This window comes from Microcaecilia unicolor, chromosome 6 (genome assembly GCF_901765095.1).
Source record: "Microcaecilia unicolor chromosome 6, aMicUni1.1, whole genome shotgun sequence".
NCBI lineage: Eukaryota > Metazoa > Chordata > Amphibia > Gymnophiona > Siphonopidae > Microcaecilia > Microcaecilia unicolor.
Window position 1 is genome coordinate 158,688,694 of NC_044036.1, and position 14,972 is coordinate 158,703,665.

Sequence of the window (14,972 nt, forward strand, 5' to 3'; positions counted from 1 at the left end):
CCAGAATAAAGTTACACCCCCCGATATTCAGCTAAAGTATCCCCAGATATTCAGTGCCGGGCCGTGTCTGGGCACCAGCATTGAATATCGGGAGAAAAGTTTTGGCGGGCTGGGTGCCCAGCACTTATGCGGGCCCAGCTGATATTCAGCCGGGGTTGCATAAAAATTATGCGGCCCTGGCTGAATATCGGGCCAGCCAGCATGCATAACTTTTTTTTTCATTTTATTTATTTTTTTAAAGCCCCCCATGCCAATGTCCCCTGTTTTCCCTCCCCCTCCTAGCCCATGTCGAGATCCCCCAGCCATGCAGACAGGCCCTCCCAGGCCTACCTGTATCCCTGGTGGTCCAGCGAGGTCATTGGGGGCAGGAGCGTAGCCCCCTTGCTCCTGTTCTTTGTGGCGCCAGTCTAAAATGATTGCCGAGACCTCACACGGCAGCTCGTGGTACTTCATGTAGTACAGTGAGCTGCTGTGAGAGGGTGCGGCAACCATTTTAGAGAAGCACTATAATAAGATGCGGTGTATAGAATAGTGCATAGGTTGGGGGAAAGCGTATACATTTAGGTTTGGCCTTTTACACCAATGAAAACCTTGTATAAACACCCATGCCTAAATGTACGCATGTTCCCCTGAATTCTATAACAACATGCATGAATTTGATTGACATCCCCAATAATCCTACACTTCTGCCATGGCCGCAGACCCTTTACGGCTACGTGCGTTGGAATTTATGCGTGCCTCTTTTTAAAATACGCCTAAAAAGAAGCACACATAAATTCAAATAATTGCCAATTAGTGATGACAATTGGTTGTTATCGGCCAGTTACCAGCACTAATTAGCTCATTACTCAATTGAGTAGCGCGCATGAATTGGCCACACACACAATTTAACATGCGCTAATCGCTGCGACTAAAATAGAATCCGGGGATATATGTAGAGCTAACTTACATGAGAAAAAGAGATTTCGTTTCAAGGCAATTTTTTTTCTTGGAGTAGAATGCTTTAGTTTTCCGGCCACTGCAGAAACGGCTATTTCTATAGTACTGACATTAAGTGTATACAGAGATTCTTGTTAGCACCTGAAGCAGTTGCACAGTAGATGAAGTGGAACATAAGAGCCAGTGTTAATAATTTATTTTATCCCAATTTTATCTCCATTATAAAAGTGTTAAACAGAGGTCAAGGTTATATGTTAAATATGAAAACAGATTGAAACACTAAGATGGGACCAAGTTAAAAATTTACTTTTAGTCATTTTAAATATTTTATGCACTTGAGAGCATTTGAAATGGCTGTTGATTAATGATCGGGGTTGGTGTTTTCTTTGCTAAATGGGATTAGATAAGTTAATATATCTGAGTAGCTTTAAAATGTATAGCAGCGTGTGATCTTGAATTAAACAGGTGCATGAGATAATTGAGAGGTTATACAAAATCTGAGTTGGGGATGGGGACCCGTGGTAATCGCGGGAATGGGGACGGGGATGGAGACAGAACCCATGGGGACAAACTTTGTCCCCGTGTCATTTACTACTTTGAAGCCTGTTAATAAACTGGACTGTTATTTATGTTTGAGTGATGTCTAAACCATATTTTGATTTTTTGGAAAAACAAGCAAACATGCTGGCCACAACTAGCAAAATTTGCATGGGGGATCCTGTACATCCTGCTACCAGCACATCTTCTAAGAAGGCATCTTCTATTGCAGGAAGGACTGTGGAAGGCAGGAGAGCTAGATTGAATCTGGAGAGTGATGACTTCTTATTCATCCACAGATTAAAAATCATACCAGTGCTTCATAGGGCATATTTTTCCCCTCTAGGGCATACAGAACGGGTTGTATTTTGTACCCTGGACATTTTAACAGGGTAGATTAAGATTCCTTGGGGTAGTAGAAATTAGCTATTGCTAGGGTTGGAAGGGTAGAGGGTGGTGGTGGGGAGAAGGGTTATTATAGCTGCTCGTTGTTATTATTGTTTTCTATTTGTAATTTATACACAACAGTTGCACAGCATATTGTTGCTTTTTATACTTTAATAAAAAGATTTAAATATAAAATCATAAGCGTTTGAGGCATCTTCAGATGAGGACAGAACCCACGGGGACGAGGCAGGGATGAAGACTGGGTCTGCGGGGATGGGGTGGGGATGGAGACAGAACCTGCGGGGATGGTGTGGGGACAGAACGGGGATGGGGATAAACTTTGTCCCTGTGTCATTCTCTAATAGTAACATAGTAGATGACGGCAGAAAAAGACCTGCACGGTCCATCCAGTCTGCCCAACAAGATAAACTCATATGTGCTACTTTTTGTGTATACCTTAACTTGATTTGTACTTGACCGGTTCTGGCACAGACCGTATAAGTCTGCCCAGCACTATCCCCGCCTCCCAACCACTATCCCCGCCTCCCAACCACCAGTTCTGGCACAGACCGTATAAGTCTGCCCAGCAATATCCCTGCCTCCCAACCACCAGTCCCGCCTCCCACCACCGGTTCTGGCACAGACCGTATAAGTCTGGCCAGCACTATTCCCGCCTCCCAACCACCAGTCCCGCTTCCCACCACCAGCTCTGGCACAGATCGTAGAAGTCTGCCCAGCACTATCCCCGCCTCCCAACCACCAGTCCCGCCTCCCACCACCGGCTCTGGCACAGACCGTATAAGTCTGGCCAGCACTATTCCCGCCTCCCAACCACCAGTCCCGCTTCCCACCACCAGCTCTGGCACAGATCGTAGAAGTCTGCCCAGCACTATTCCCCGCCTCCCACCACCAGCTCTGGCACAGACCGTATAAGTCTGCCCAGCACTATCCCCACCTCCCAACCACCAGTCCCGCCTCCCACCACCAAGTAGTTGCAAAGCCTACCTGCGAATGCTCTGAGACAGGGACGTCTGTCGGCGGAAGCCTGGGCGCTTCTCAGCTGGCACGCTCTCGTTGCCCCTCCTCCCATGTGGCTCCTGAAGACTCACACTCTTCTGATATGCTGGTTTATTCACAAGCTGAAAAAGAAACCGGTGCAGACCCCAAATTAACAACATTAGGACTGGCCAAGCATGGCTCCACACAACCAGAAAGACCATGGTCCACTTAGGTGCACCTGTGATAATGCCCTGCTTCTAGGTCCCTCTTATACTGTAGGTACAAGAAACTATGTTCACATGCTTGAAACTGGCCCCATGTTGGTGTAGTCTTCCTCCCTTGTATGTATTTTTTATTTTATTTATTTTATTTCTATTTTGCTCACACCTTTTTCAGTAGTAGCTCAAGGTGAGTTACATTCAGGTACACTAGATATTTCTCTGTCCCAAGAGGGCTCACAATGTAAGTTTGTACCTGTGGCAATGGAGGGTTAAGTGACTTGCCCAAGATCACAAGGAGCAGCAGTAGGATTTGAGCTGGCCACCTCTGGATTGCAAGACTGGTGCTCTAGCCAATAGGCCACTCCTCCACTCCACTCCACATGTATGATAGTGGAGGAAGGGGGTGCAGGGCGCATACTTCCTCTGTCTTAGCTTGGGTCCCTTAATTATAAGAAGGAGGTACACTGAACAGTCCATCCCTTTAACAAGCATTAGTAGAAGACTGGCGGAGGATGGCCATGTCTGGGGGTGGGGTCAAGGCTGTTCTGAGGGCTGTGCAGGTGGTGCGGCCACACAGGGCATAAAGGAGACAGGACCACAGCAATTGCTCCCTGTCCATTGTCTCCCCCTGTGGTGGCTGCAGTGCAGTGGGTGGGGTGGGGGTGCTAGGAGGCATGTTGTACAGGGTGCGATTCCAGCTGAGGACACTCCTGGGTGGGGTTGGAGTTGGGCATCATATCTTACATCTCTAAATCACACATCAATCTAGAATGGGAAAATAATGGCCAATTGGATAAAGCACCAGAGGCAGCATTAGGTTCATGTATAATTGAGATAAAGACTGATGTCATAGAAGCACATTTCCACATGTAGAGGTCTGCATGTTAACTGCTTCGTGCTATCTGCTTTGTTCATTGAAAAGCACAGTTCTTTCCCATTTCCTTCCCTCTGCCCAGGGCGGGTGGATCCCTAGAGCCCTGAGATTCAGCAAGTAGCAAATGCCAGTGGTCAACCTGGGCATTCCCTTTTTAATCAGTGGTGGGCAAAATAGCTGGAACTGTAGCCAGACCTAGTATTTTGGATGGACCCTTCCATGCCCCCCCTCCTGTAGATATGTAAAATAATAATACCTTCCCTTCAGCTTCCCCCCTCCTCCACAGCATCCAACATCTCTCCCTTTCTCCCTAGTCCCCTGCCTGCTGATCAGCAACTTTCCCTGTCTCTGAACCCCCTCCCCAGTGTATCTCAGAGGCAGCCACATGGATTCAATTTTGCTGCCTGCGCCAGCCCAGCAGGCTTCCCTCTGCCACGCTCTGCCAGTATGGAAACAGGAAGCGATGTCAGCAAGGCAGGATGCAGCAGAAGGAAGTCTGCCAAGCCAGCTCAGGTAACAAAAATGAATTGCTGTGGCGGCCTCTGACAGGGGAATGTGGTGCTGCCACTGGGTGGTCCTCAGCCAGTGGCGTAGCCACAGGTGGGCCAGGGCCCACCCACCTAGGGCTCAGGCCCACCCAGCAGTAGCACACTTTTAGCGGTAGCTGGTGGGGATCCCATGCTCTGCCAGCTGAAGACTTCCCACTGATGATAATGAAAACGCTACTCTCCATGATACCGGCACCTGTGCATGCTCAGTTTTCAGCGCATGCCTGCTGCAGACTGCTAAGGTGGAAAGAAGTGTTTTCCCGCCAGCTGAGATATTTTTTTGGTTGGGGGGGGAGAACACTTGGTGCCCACCCACTTCTTGCCTAGACCCACCCAAAATCTGGTGTCTGGCTACGCCCCTGAGCCACCCATAACTATGCCACTGCTGGTGGCTAAACCAGGAAGTGTGAGGCCTCAGTACATGTGCTCTGAAAACATGCCATGTCCCTGCCTATTCCGGCGCAGACTTCCTGCTATGGGGGGGGGGGGGGGGGGACTCTGCAGCCTTCAGCACACATATCTACTGAGGCCCCTCGCTTCCTCTTTGTTTAGCTGCCGGCTTGCCTGCTGAACTCTGGCTGTTCCACATGGCTGCTGTGACAGGGGCTGGGGAGAAGGAGAAAGTGGAGATGCTGAACCAGTAGGTAGTGGGGGCATGAGATGCTGAATTGCTGGGGAAAGGGGGGGGGCTTTTGCCCTTATATGGTAGCTTGACTCCTAGTGTAATACTGTGGGTTGTGGACGCCATTTTGAACCTGACGCTGGCTGGGGCAAGAACGACGGAAGATTGGTTCTATCTCATATCCTGTAGTCCACCAGGGATAATTTCAGGTAGGGTCAGGGGGTTTACTGTATTTGTAATATTTCTTCAGGAGGTGAGAAGCACCTGCAACTCCTGGAATGTGCTTTTATTTTTAACATTTCAGCCCCTTTAATATAGGCTCTCCAGGAGCATTGGACTGTGTTAGTGGCCTGGTGCTCCCAGGAAGCAGAATTCCACAGCTTGTGAGGTTGTAATTTCCTGTGGTAATGTAAGATGCAGTAAAATTTTAAGATTTTACTGGATTTGATTCCCATTGCAGCTCCTTGTGACCCTGGGCAAGTCACTTAACCCTCCATTGCCCTGGAGTGGAGGAGTAACCTAGTGGTTAGGGCAGTGGGTTGAGATCCTAGGGACCTGGGTTCAGCTTCTTGTGTCCTGCTGCAGCTTCTTCTGCCGTTGGGCAAGTCACTCAATCCTCATTGCCCCAAGTACAAATAACTTTAGATTGTGTGCCTATTAGGGACAGAAAAGTACCTGCAGAAAACTGTGGCGTACCTCAAGGATCCCCTTTATCCCTGATCCTATTCAATCTTATGATGATCCCCCTAGCCAAAGCTCTATTCAGGCATGGTCTCAACCCTTTCATTTACGCCGATGACATCACCATATTCATTCCCTTCAAATCTAATCTAACAGAAATCTCCGACAAAATATCCTTGGGCATGAACATCTTAACCTCTTGGGCCAACGCCTTTATGATGAAAATGAACAAAGAGAAAATGCAATGCCTAATCCTTTCATCTCAGCACTCCGCGCTCCTCCCAACTAATCTTAACACCTCCGACATCTCAATCCCCATATCTGACAATCTGAAAATCCTTGGAGTGACATTAGACAACCATCTCTTTCTCGAAAGTCACGCAAAATTCACTACTAAGAAAATGTTCAACATGATGTGGATACTGAAACGCGTAAAACCATATCTTCCCCTGAAAACATTCTGCAACTTGCTGCAATCCACGGTACTCACCCATGCCAACTACTGTAATAGTATTTACTTAGGCTGCAAGACCCATATCCTGAAGAAACTTCAGACTGGCCAAAATACAGCAGCAAGACTCATTTTTGGCAAATCACGATTTGAATACGTAACACCTCTTCGTGAAAAACTTCACTGGCTCCCTATCAGAGAACGAATCAACTTCAAGGTCCACACATTAATCCATAAGATTATCCACGATGAATCTCCGGGTTATATGCTCAATCTGATTGACCTTTCCACCAGAAACATGTCTGAAACTTCGCAAACTTACCTCAACATACATTACCCCAATTGCAAAGGACTCAAGTACAAAACCTACCATGGATCAAACTTCTCCATCTTAGGCAGCCAACTCTGGAATTCCCTCCCCAGACCCATCTGATCAATCAGCGACTATCTACCCTTCTGGAAATCACTAAAACCTATCTGTTCAAGCAAGCCTACCCAAATGACCCAATCTATGATCCCATCTACCCAACACATATTCAGAAGACGACAGTGACTTAGACTACATCTCCCTTCAAATTTCCCTATGTTTTTCCTGTGTCCCATCCCCCTCCTGCCTCCTCTACCCCTCCTCCAATGCTCATCTACCCCTTGCTCATACCTCTCCTACTCCCTTCACCCTTCCCCTTCTCTACCCACCTATCTCTTTTATTATTCTGCCATAATTAACTTATATTTTCTCTATCAATACTCTGTAATCAATATTATTATGTAAGCCACATTGAACCTGCTTTAAGTGGGAAAGTGCAGGGTACAAATGTAATAATAAATAAATATATGTAAACCACTTTGACTGTATCTACAGAAAGTGTGGAATAAACTTCCCCTCTAAATGGGAGAAAACCTTTAATAGCTATGCTCTCTTAGGGTCCCTTTTACTAAGCCACCATAGTGCTGCCGTGCAGGTAGCGCACAGCAAATTGATCCTACCAACGGGTGGCTCTAGCGTTAGCACACACTAGAAAATGCTAGTGTACGTTAGTAAACAGGGCCCTTTATGATTGGTTTTGGAATAAAGAGCAATCATCACCAAAAAGCTGCCTGACTATTATGGGGCCGATTTTCAGACTGTGGGAATTAGACTGGCTAACTCCCGTAGTCTGTGCTGAGACATGATATTCAGTGCCAGGTCATTTCCAGTGACTGGCATTGAATATCCAGTTCAGCCCTGGACCGTTAAATTCAGACCATTAAACGCCGACAAATATGGCCGCAAAACTTGCCCAGTCACATTTTAAAAATTGGCGGATAGCTGGTTATATCGCTCAATATAACCACAATATTCAGTGGTACATGGCTGGCCGTGTACCACAGAATATCGGTGGATAGCTGGTTTTTCGGCGTTTAACCGGTCAGGTGCCGATCTTGACCAGTCAAATGCCACTGAATATCGGAGGGTATGTGACTGTCTTTTGTACAGTATGTGAATAAATTCCTACTTTTGGAGCCTTTTTACAAAGGCGCAGTAGGCTCTATGCGCATGCAGCGCACGTCAAAACGAGACTAGGAGGAAATGTTTTTTTTCACTGAATGAATTTTTAAGCTCTGGAACTCTTTACCAGAGGATGTGGTAACAGCGTTTAGCGTATCTGGGTTTAAAAAAGGTTTGGACAAATTCCTGGAGGAAAAGTCCATAGTCTGCTATTGAGACAGACATGGGGAATTGACTGCTTGCCCCAGGATTGGTAGCATGGAATGTTGCTACTAATCGAAATTCTGAATGGAATGTTGCTACTAATTGAGATTCTGAATGGAATGTTGCTACTCTTTGGGGTTCTACATGGAATGTTGCTACTATTTGAGTTTCTGCCAGGTACTTGTGACCTGGCTTGGCCACTGTTTGGAAAACAGGATACTGGGCTAGATGGACCATTGGTCTGACCCAGTATGGCTACTCTTATGTTCTTTTGTTCTTATGTTATGTACTACCGCCAGGCTACTGCTGATTTTCTTAGGCCCCAATGTTCAGAACTCCTGCGATAAGCCAACAGTGCAGAAACTATACCGCTGGAACAGCGCAGAAAATTAGCTCACCAATGTTCAAAGGAGATACTGTAGTTTGCAAATTAGATGCATGCTGTTAAAATGAAAGCAAGGAAGGGGGACGTGCTTGGCGCATGCAGAGAAGAGTTTTGCGGTAAGCCCATCTCCTGTGCGCATTCATCGGGTAAACCTGAACGTGAAGCATACATTGGTGTCTGTTTTCTGTGCCTATAAATATAAGCTTTTCATTATTATTATTATTTTTTTTACTTGAAAGGCTTATATTTAAATGCAGGAAACAGGCGCCAGTGTTTGCTTTCACTTTCAGGTTTACTCGGACTCATGCCCATTCGTTTCTTACTACTGGCACTTAGGGGCTTGCATGGGCTTCCTTCGGTTTCAAAATTAAAGATAAACTGGCAGATTTTAAAGAAAGAATCGTGAGAAATCCTCTCTTCAAACACCCTAACGCCTGCTGTGAACTGGTGTTATTTTTTCAGCAGTAAGGGTGGCTTTGTTTTGTGCGCTGTTCTCTGAGCATTGAGAAGGAATACAAAATGACCTTATTAATATCCATTTGACTACATTAGCATGCTATTTGCACTAATCTTTGGTGCACTTATTGTTTGTTGCACTAGAGCCGCTGAGCATTCTGCATTCACCAATGCGGGGCGCTAGTCCAGGGCTAATGGCCTCAGTGGCGTAGCCAGACTGCCAATTTTGGATGGGCCTGAACCTAAAGTGGGTGGGCACAAAAATTTCTCTCTATCCGCCTTCCCCAGCAAAATTTAGTCACACTAATCAGATGCATTTGTCACATAGGGGTAAAGTGCTGCTTTTCAGTGCATCAGGTTTCAGAAAATTTATTTAAAAGCCTAACACCCTTTTCAATGAGCTTTCAGAGGCCAAAACCTCCTGCCTCAGGTCAGCATAACGCTGTTATGGTATCCTCTCCTGACCTAAGGAAGGAAGTATTGGTCTCTGAAACTTTATTAACACAGGTACCATATTACTTTATCCTAAATTAAAATAAAATTATTTTCTTTACCTTTGTTGTATGGCCATTTACTTTTTCTCATTGTGTTGCTCCCAGTCTCTAGATCCTTCATCTTTCTCTTGCCAGGGTTTCCTGTCCATTCACCGCCTATGGCTTTTCATCTTTTCCTCACCCTTGTTCTCCACATGCCCCTTCCTCTTATTCTCCAGTCTTTCCCTACTCTGTCCTCTCCCTCTTTCCATCCAGCAGCTCCCCTCTTTCTTTTGCATCCAGCGTCTCCTTTTTCTCCCTACCCTTCCATCCAGTGTCTTCCCTCTTTCTCTCCTCATCCTTCCACCCATCTACCCTCTCTCCTGATCCTTCCATCTAGTGTCTCTATCTCTCTACCCTTTTCTGTTCAGTCTCCCCTCTCTCTCTCTCCACATCCTTCCAGTCTCTCCCCTTTCTCTCTGCATCCTTCCATCCATCTCCCCTCTTTCTCTCCCTATCCTCCCATGTCCAGCAGCTCTCCCTTCCCTCCAGTCCCTTCTTCCTCTCCCTCCCATGTCCCAGCAGCTCTCTCCCTTCCCTCCAGTCCCTTCTTCCTCTCCTTCCCATATCCAGTAGCTCTCTCCCTTCCTTCCAGTCCCTTCTTCCTCTCCCTCCCATGTCCAGTAGCTCTCTCCCTTCCCTCCAGCCCCTTCCTCCTCTCCCTCCCATGTCCCAGCAGCTCAGCCATTTTTCCTCCAGGTCCGCCCATCCGCATCCTTCGCGCGCTGTCTCTATCCCTTTTGTCCCACGGAGGCAGCGCTTCCTTCCTGCTCTGTCTTCTCCCCAAGCTCCGCTGCATCAGTCCCTCCCTGCAAGTGGAATCCTCCTTTGCTGGTCGCACTGCGCTGCCATGCACACGCAGCTTCGCTCCTCCCCCTGCCACGTTCATCCGGCCCTAAACAGGAAGTGCATTACAGAGGGCCAGATAGACGCGGCAGGGGGAGGAGCATAGCTGTGTGTGCATGGCAGCGCAGCGTGACAGGCAAAGGAGGATTCCACTTGCAGGGAGGGACCGATGCAGCCTTAAAGTCTAAAAGGGAGTGTTTTTTACAGGAAGAAGCTGAGGACCATTAGGCTGCTTTCAGCAAGCACAGAGTTTGTATGAAAGTTTAACCCTCTCACCACCAAATTCTCTATGTGAGTGTGGGGAAGGGTCTCTTTCCCTGTTACAGTCACATGAAATGTTGCTATGTTACCAAGGCTGCTAGTGCAGGTCACATGGCTTTTGCTAACTCTGGCTCTGTACATTAGTGCATTTCCTTTTCAGAACACTTTTATTGCTGTGGTTGCAGATGGAATAGTGCCATGGCAAAAGTGAAATGGAATGCAGTATTACTAAGAAAATGATTAAAATACCTATCATTTCCAAATGAGTACTGCAGCAGACCGCCTTCAGTTTTACCTTGCATCATATTTTATCATTACTTCTTTGTGTATTCTGACGTGTCACCACTCTGGATTTAGTTTTAAGTTGGATGAAATTTGTTTGGATAATTTGCTTCTATCATTTGTGTGGCTTTGCTTCATTTTCTGTGCTCCATCACACCCCCAGACTGCCCCCACCCTTCTAAGATATCCTCCACAATTGCTACCACCTCCCCAAACTAGTACATTGCAAATTCCCCACTACCCTCCACAACTGCTACCAGTCCCAGCCGGCACCTGGAAAATGCCCCAGCAAATGCCTCACCACCCTGCATAATTCTGTCAGTTCTCCCACGCCCAAAATAAACACCCCTGCAACCAACACACATACACAAACTCACAAGCAACACACATACCTTCTCACTCACCTATCCAGAGGAAACACAGACATATATCACTCAAATACCTATATAGTGAGGTTGGGAAGAATTCCACAAACCATGCTCCTCATGCTTTTCCCACTTCTTTGTGTGGCTTTTCTTCTTTATCATTGCAGTAAAGCTAAAATTACAGGAAGCACATTGAAACCAGAACATTGATCTCAAAATGTAGCACCTTTCAGCTCATTTATCAAAATGGTTCTTTGATCATTGATATTTCATAATTTTACAGCTTTGAAAAGTTACATTTTGAGGTGGAATTAATCTATATTCATTTTTTTTAAAAAAATGAGATTTGAGAGTTGCCTTCTTAGCAGAGTCTGCGTGCTTTAACATCATTGTAGTAATGACTTTGGTAAAGTTCATCTGACCTCCACAGGATCAACACTGGTGACCCACCCTCCCACTGGTTGTTGACTTCAGCAGACATCCAGGCCATAGCTATAACCAGAGATAGTCTACCTTTCATGGGTTTTATCCAGCTCAAATTATCATTCCCTTTGCATAATGAAAACTGTGGGGTGTCACCATACCTCCTTGAATAGATCTGTATGGACTTAACCACCGTGTTTTGTATTGATCAATATTTGGTTACCGTGAGAAAAGTGCCATTAGGCATTTAATTGCTTTAAGGTGAACAATTTAGATGTCACTGTGCAGACTAATTCCAACATTTTGGACAGTATGTTGTGTGCTCTGTTTTGTACATGTTTAACAGTTTAGCTTTATCACATGATGTCTAAAACTGAACTGCTTTTCTTTCCCCCTTTAGATTGCCATTTTGGAATCTTCCAGTTATAGTCTGCTGAGAGAATGCGGTAAAACGTTCTGTCAGTTTTTGAAGGCAGAGATTGTTAAATATTCAAGTTTCTGAAAGTCATCCTCTGTGGCACCTCAGAATATAGCAGCCATGTATGGCAGTGCAAGAACAGTCACTAATCTGGAAGGCAGCCCTTCAAGATCCCCTCGCTTGCCAAGATCTCCACGTTTGGGCCACAGGAGAACGAGTAGTGGAGGGGGTGGAGGGACAGGTAAGACTCTGTCGATGGAGAACATCCAGTCCCTTAATGCAGCCTATGCAACATCTGGGCCAATGTATCTAAGTGACCATGAAGGTGTAGCATCTACTGCTTTCCCAAAAGGCACAATGACTCTTGGAAGGGCTACAAATCGTGCAGTGTATGGTGGTCGAGTCACAGCTATGGGGAGCAGTCCAAATATTGCTTCGGCTGGACTCTCCCATACAGATGTCCTGTCATACGCTGATCAACACGGAAGCCTGACCACCTCTGCACATCATCACCACCATCACCATCACCAGCTTCCCTCCATGCTAAGACAGGTACGCGACAGCACTATGCTAGATTTACAGGCTCAGCTGAAAGAGCTACAAAGGGAAAATGAACTCCTCAGAAAGGAACTTGATATTAAGGATAGCAAGCTGGGCTCATCCATGAATAGCATTAAGACATTTTGGAGCCCCGAGCTAAAGAAGGAAAGAGTCTTAAGGAAAGAAGAAGCAGCAAGAATGTCAGTTCTGAAGGAGCAGATGAGGGTGTCTCATGAAGAAAATCAGGTAAATATGTTGCTGTGTAGATTTTGTATAATTATTATGATGCTTATGGAAGAGTGATGTGCACTGAAGGAAACGTATTTTTTGTTGGCGTCATCTGTCCAATGCTTAATAGATCAACCTTTAGCAATTAAGCAGTATTAAAGAGGAATAATAAGTTGGCTGCATCTGGTAATTCATTTAAAAGCTTTTCTCAGCCAAATTGCCACTAAAGTTGATACTTTTGTATTGGCTTTTTAATTTATGGATTTCAATGTCTTATCCTTTACATTTCGGTTGACAAAAATGATCTTGGGTCTGCAGTAGCTGAAGTGGCACTACACAGTGAGAATACAGTAATATAGGCTCACACATCCACCCCCAAATTCTATAAAGATGGACACCCAACTTTACGCTTAACATGAAAAGTTCCACATGCAATTTATAGAATAAGGTTGGTTGTGCATGCAACTTAATTCTGTATTTGGCTGTAAATTGGCCTTAATAGGCATTAATTGGCGACAATTAATAGTTATAACTTGGACTCTATAAACCGAGACTAAAGATGCGCATGCAAATTAGTGCAAGTAGCTGATTTGCGTGTACAACTTAGTGGCTGAACAAGCCAATCAGTGCCAATAATTGTCTGCTAATAACAATTATTGGCATTAATTGGCATTAATTAGGATTTACATAGAGAACATATTCTATAATGATCTGCTTGTAAATCCTAACACATGTAAATTTTGGGGGGCATGGCTAGGGGGTGTTCCAAAATTTTATGCATGTAAACATAGAATTTAGTTGAACCGAGCCTAATTTAGATACCAGCAGTTACACCTGCTTTTTAGCAAGCATAATTGCCGATTCCTAAAGATAGGTACGGTTTATGCCCTAAGCGCTATTCTGTAAAGGACACATACCCTTTATACAATAAGAATATAACAAAATAAGAATAGCCATACTGGGTCAGACCAGTGGTCTATCTAGCCCAGTATCCTGCTTCCATCAGTGGCCAATCTAGCTCACAAGTACCTGGCAGAAACCTAATTAGTAGCATGCTACCAATCCCAGGGTATGCAGTGGCTTTCCCCATGTCCATCTCAATAAAAGGCTATGGACTTTTCCTCCAGGTACTTGTCCAAACCTTTTTTAAACACAGATAACGCAGACCGCCATTACCACATCCTCTGGCAACGAGTTCCAGAGCTTAACTATTAATTGAGTGAAAAAATATTTCCCCCTATTTATTTTAAAAGTATTCCCATGCAATTTCATTGAGTGTCCCCTGGTCCTTGTACTTTTAGAATGAATGAAAAATTGATTCACCCCCACCTGCTCTACACCTCAATCATATCTCCCCTCAGCCATCTCTTTTCCAAGCTGAAGAGCCCTATCCTCTATAGCCTTTCATCATTTGGGAGCAGTTCCATCACCTCTATCATCTTGGTTGCTCTTCTTTGAACCTTTTCTAATTGTGCTATATCTTTTTGAGATATGGCGACCAGAATTAAACACAATACTCAAGGTGAGGTCACACCATGGAGCGATACAGAGGCATTATAATATTTTTGGTCTTATTTTGCATCCCTCTCTTCGTCATGTTTGCTTTTTTGACCACTGATACAAACTGGGTAGAAGATTTCAGCATATTGTCTACAATGACACCTAGGTCTTTTTCTTGAGTGCCGACTCCTAAAGTGAACCCTATCATCAGGTAACTATGATTCGGATTATTCTTTCTAATGTGCATCACTTTGCATTTGCCAACATTTAATTTCTGCCATTTGGATGCCCAGTCTTCCAGTTTCCTAAAGTCTTCCTGCAACTTTTCACAATTTTTGAACAGTTTTGTGTCATCTGCAAATTTAATTTCCTCACTTGTCGTTCTGATTTCCAGATCACTAATAAATATGTTAAATAGCACTGATCCCAGTACAGATCCCTGTGGCACTCCACTATTCACCCTCTATTAAGCGCTGATTTTTTGGTGCCACTTCCCTTAGTCACTATTCTATACATTTTTCAATCAAATCCCAGAACGTGCAACTTAAAGGGGAATGTGAACATGGGAGGAGCATGGGTGGGTCAGGGGCTTGTCTGGCAGTTAGGTGCACATGTTATAGAATACTAACATTTACAAACCAAACTGCTTACAGTTGTGCATGAGTATTTACACCAGCCTTTCAGCTGGAGTAAGTGGCCCTGACTAACGTTATGCATGTAAATGAGGGCTTATGCTAGTATTCTATTACAGAAGTTCCACCTGGAACTGCCATTAAGAACATA

At 45.1% G+C, this 14,972-nt stretch overlaps 1 protein-coding gene across 1 annotated transcript in view; it reads left to right on the forward strand.

Moving 5' to 3' along the window:
* The first annotated feature begins 12,041 nt into the window (after positions 1–12,041).
* Positions 12,042–14,972, forward strand: part of ERC2 (ELKS/RAB6-interacting/CAST family member 2) — a 692,745-nt gene continuing 689,814 nt past the window's right edge. Inside the window, 1 exon segment of the mRNA XM_030206769.1 lies at positions 12,042–12,707. Within this exon segment, the coding sequence (XP_030062629.1) occupies positions 12,042–12,707 (666 nt within the window).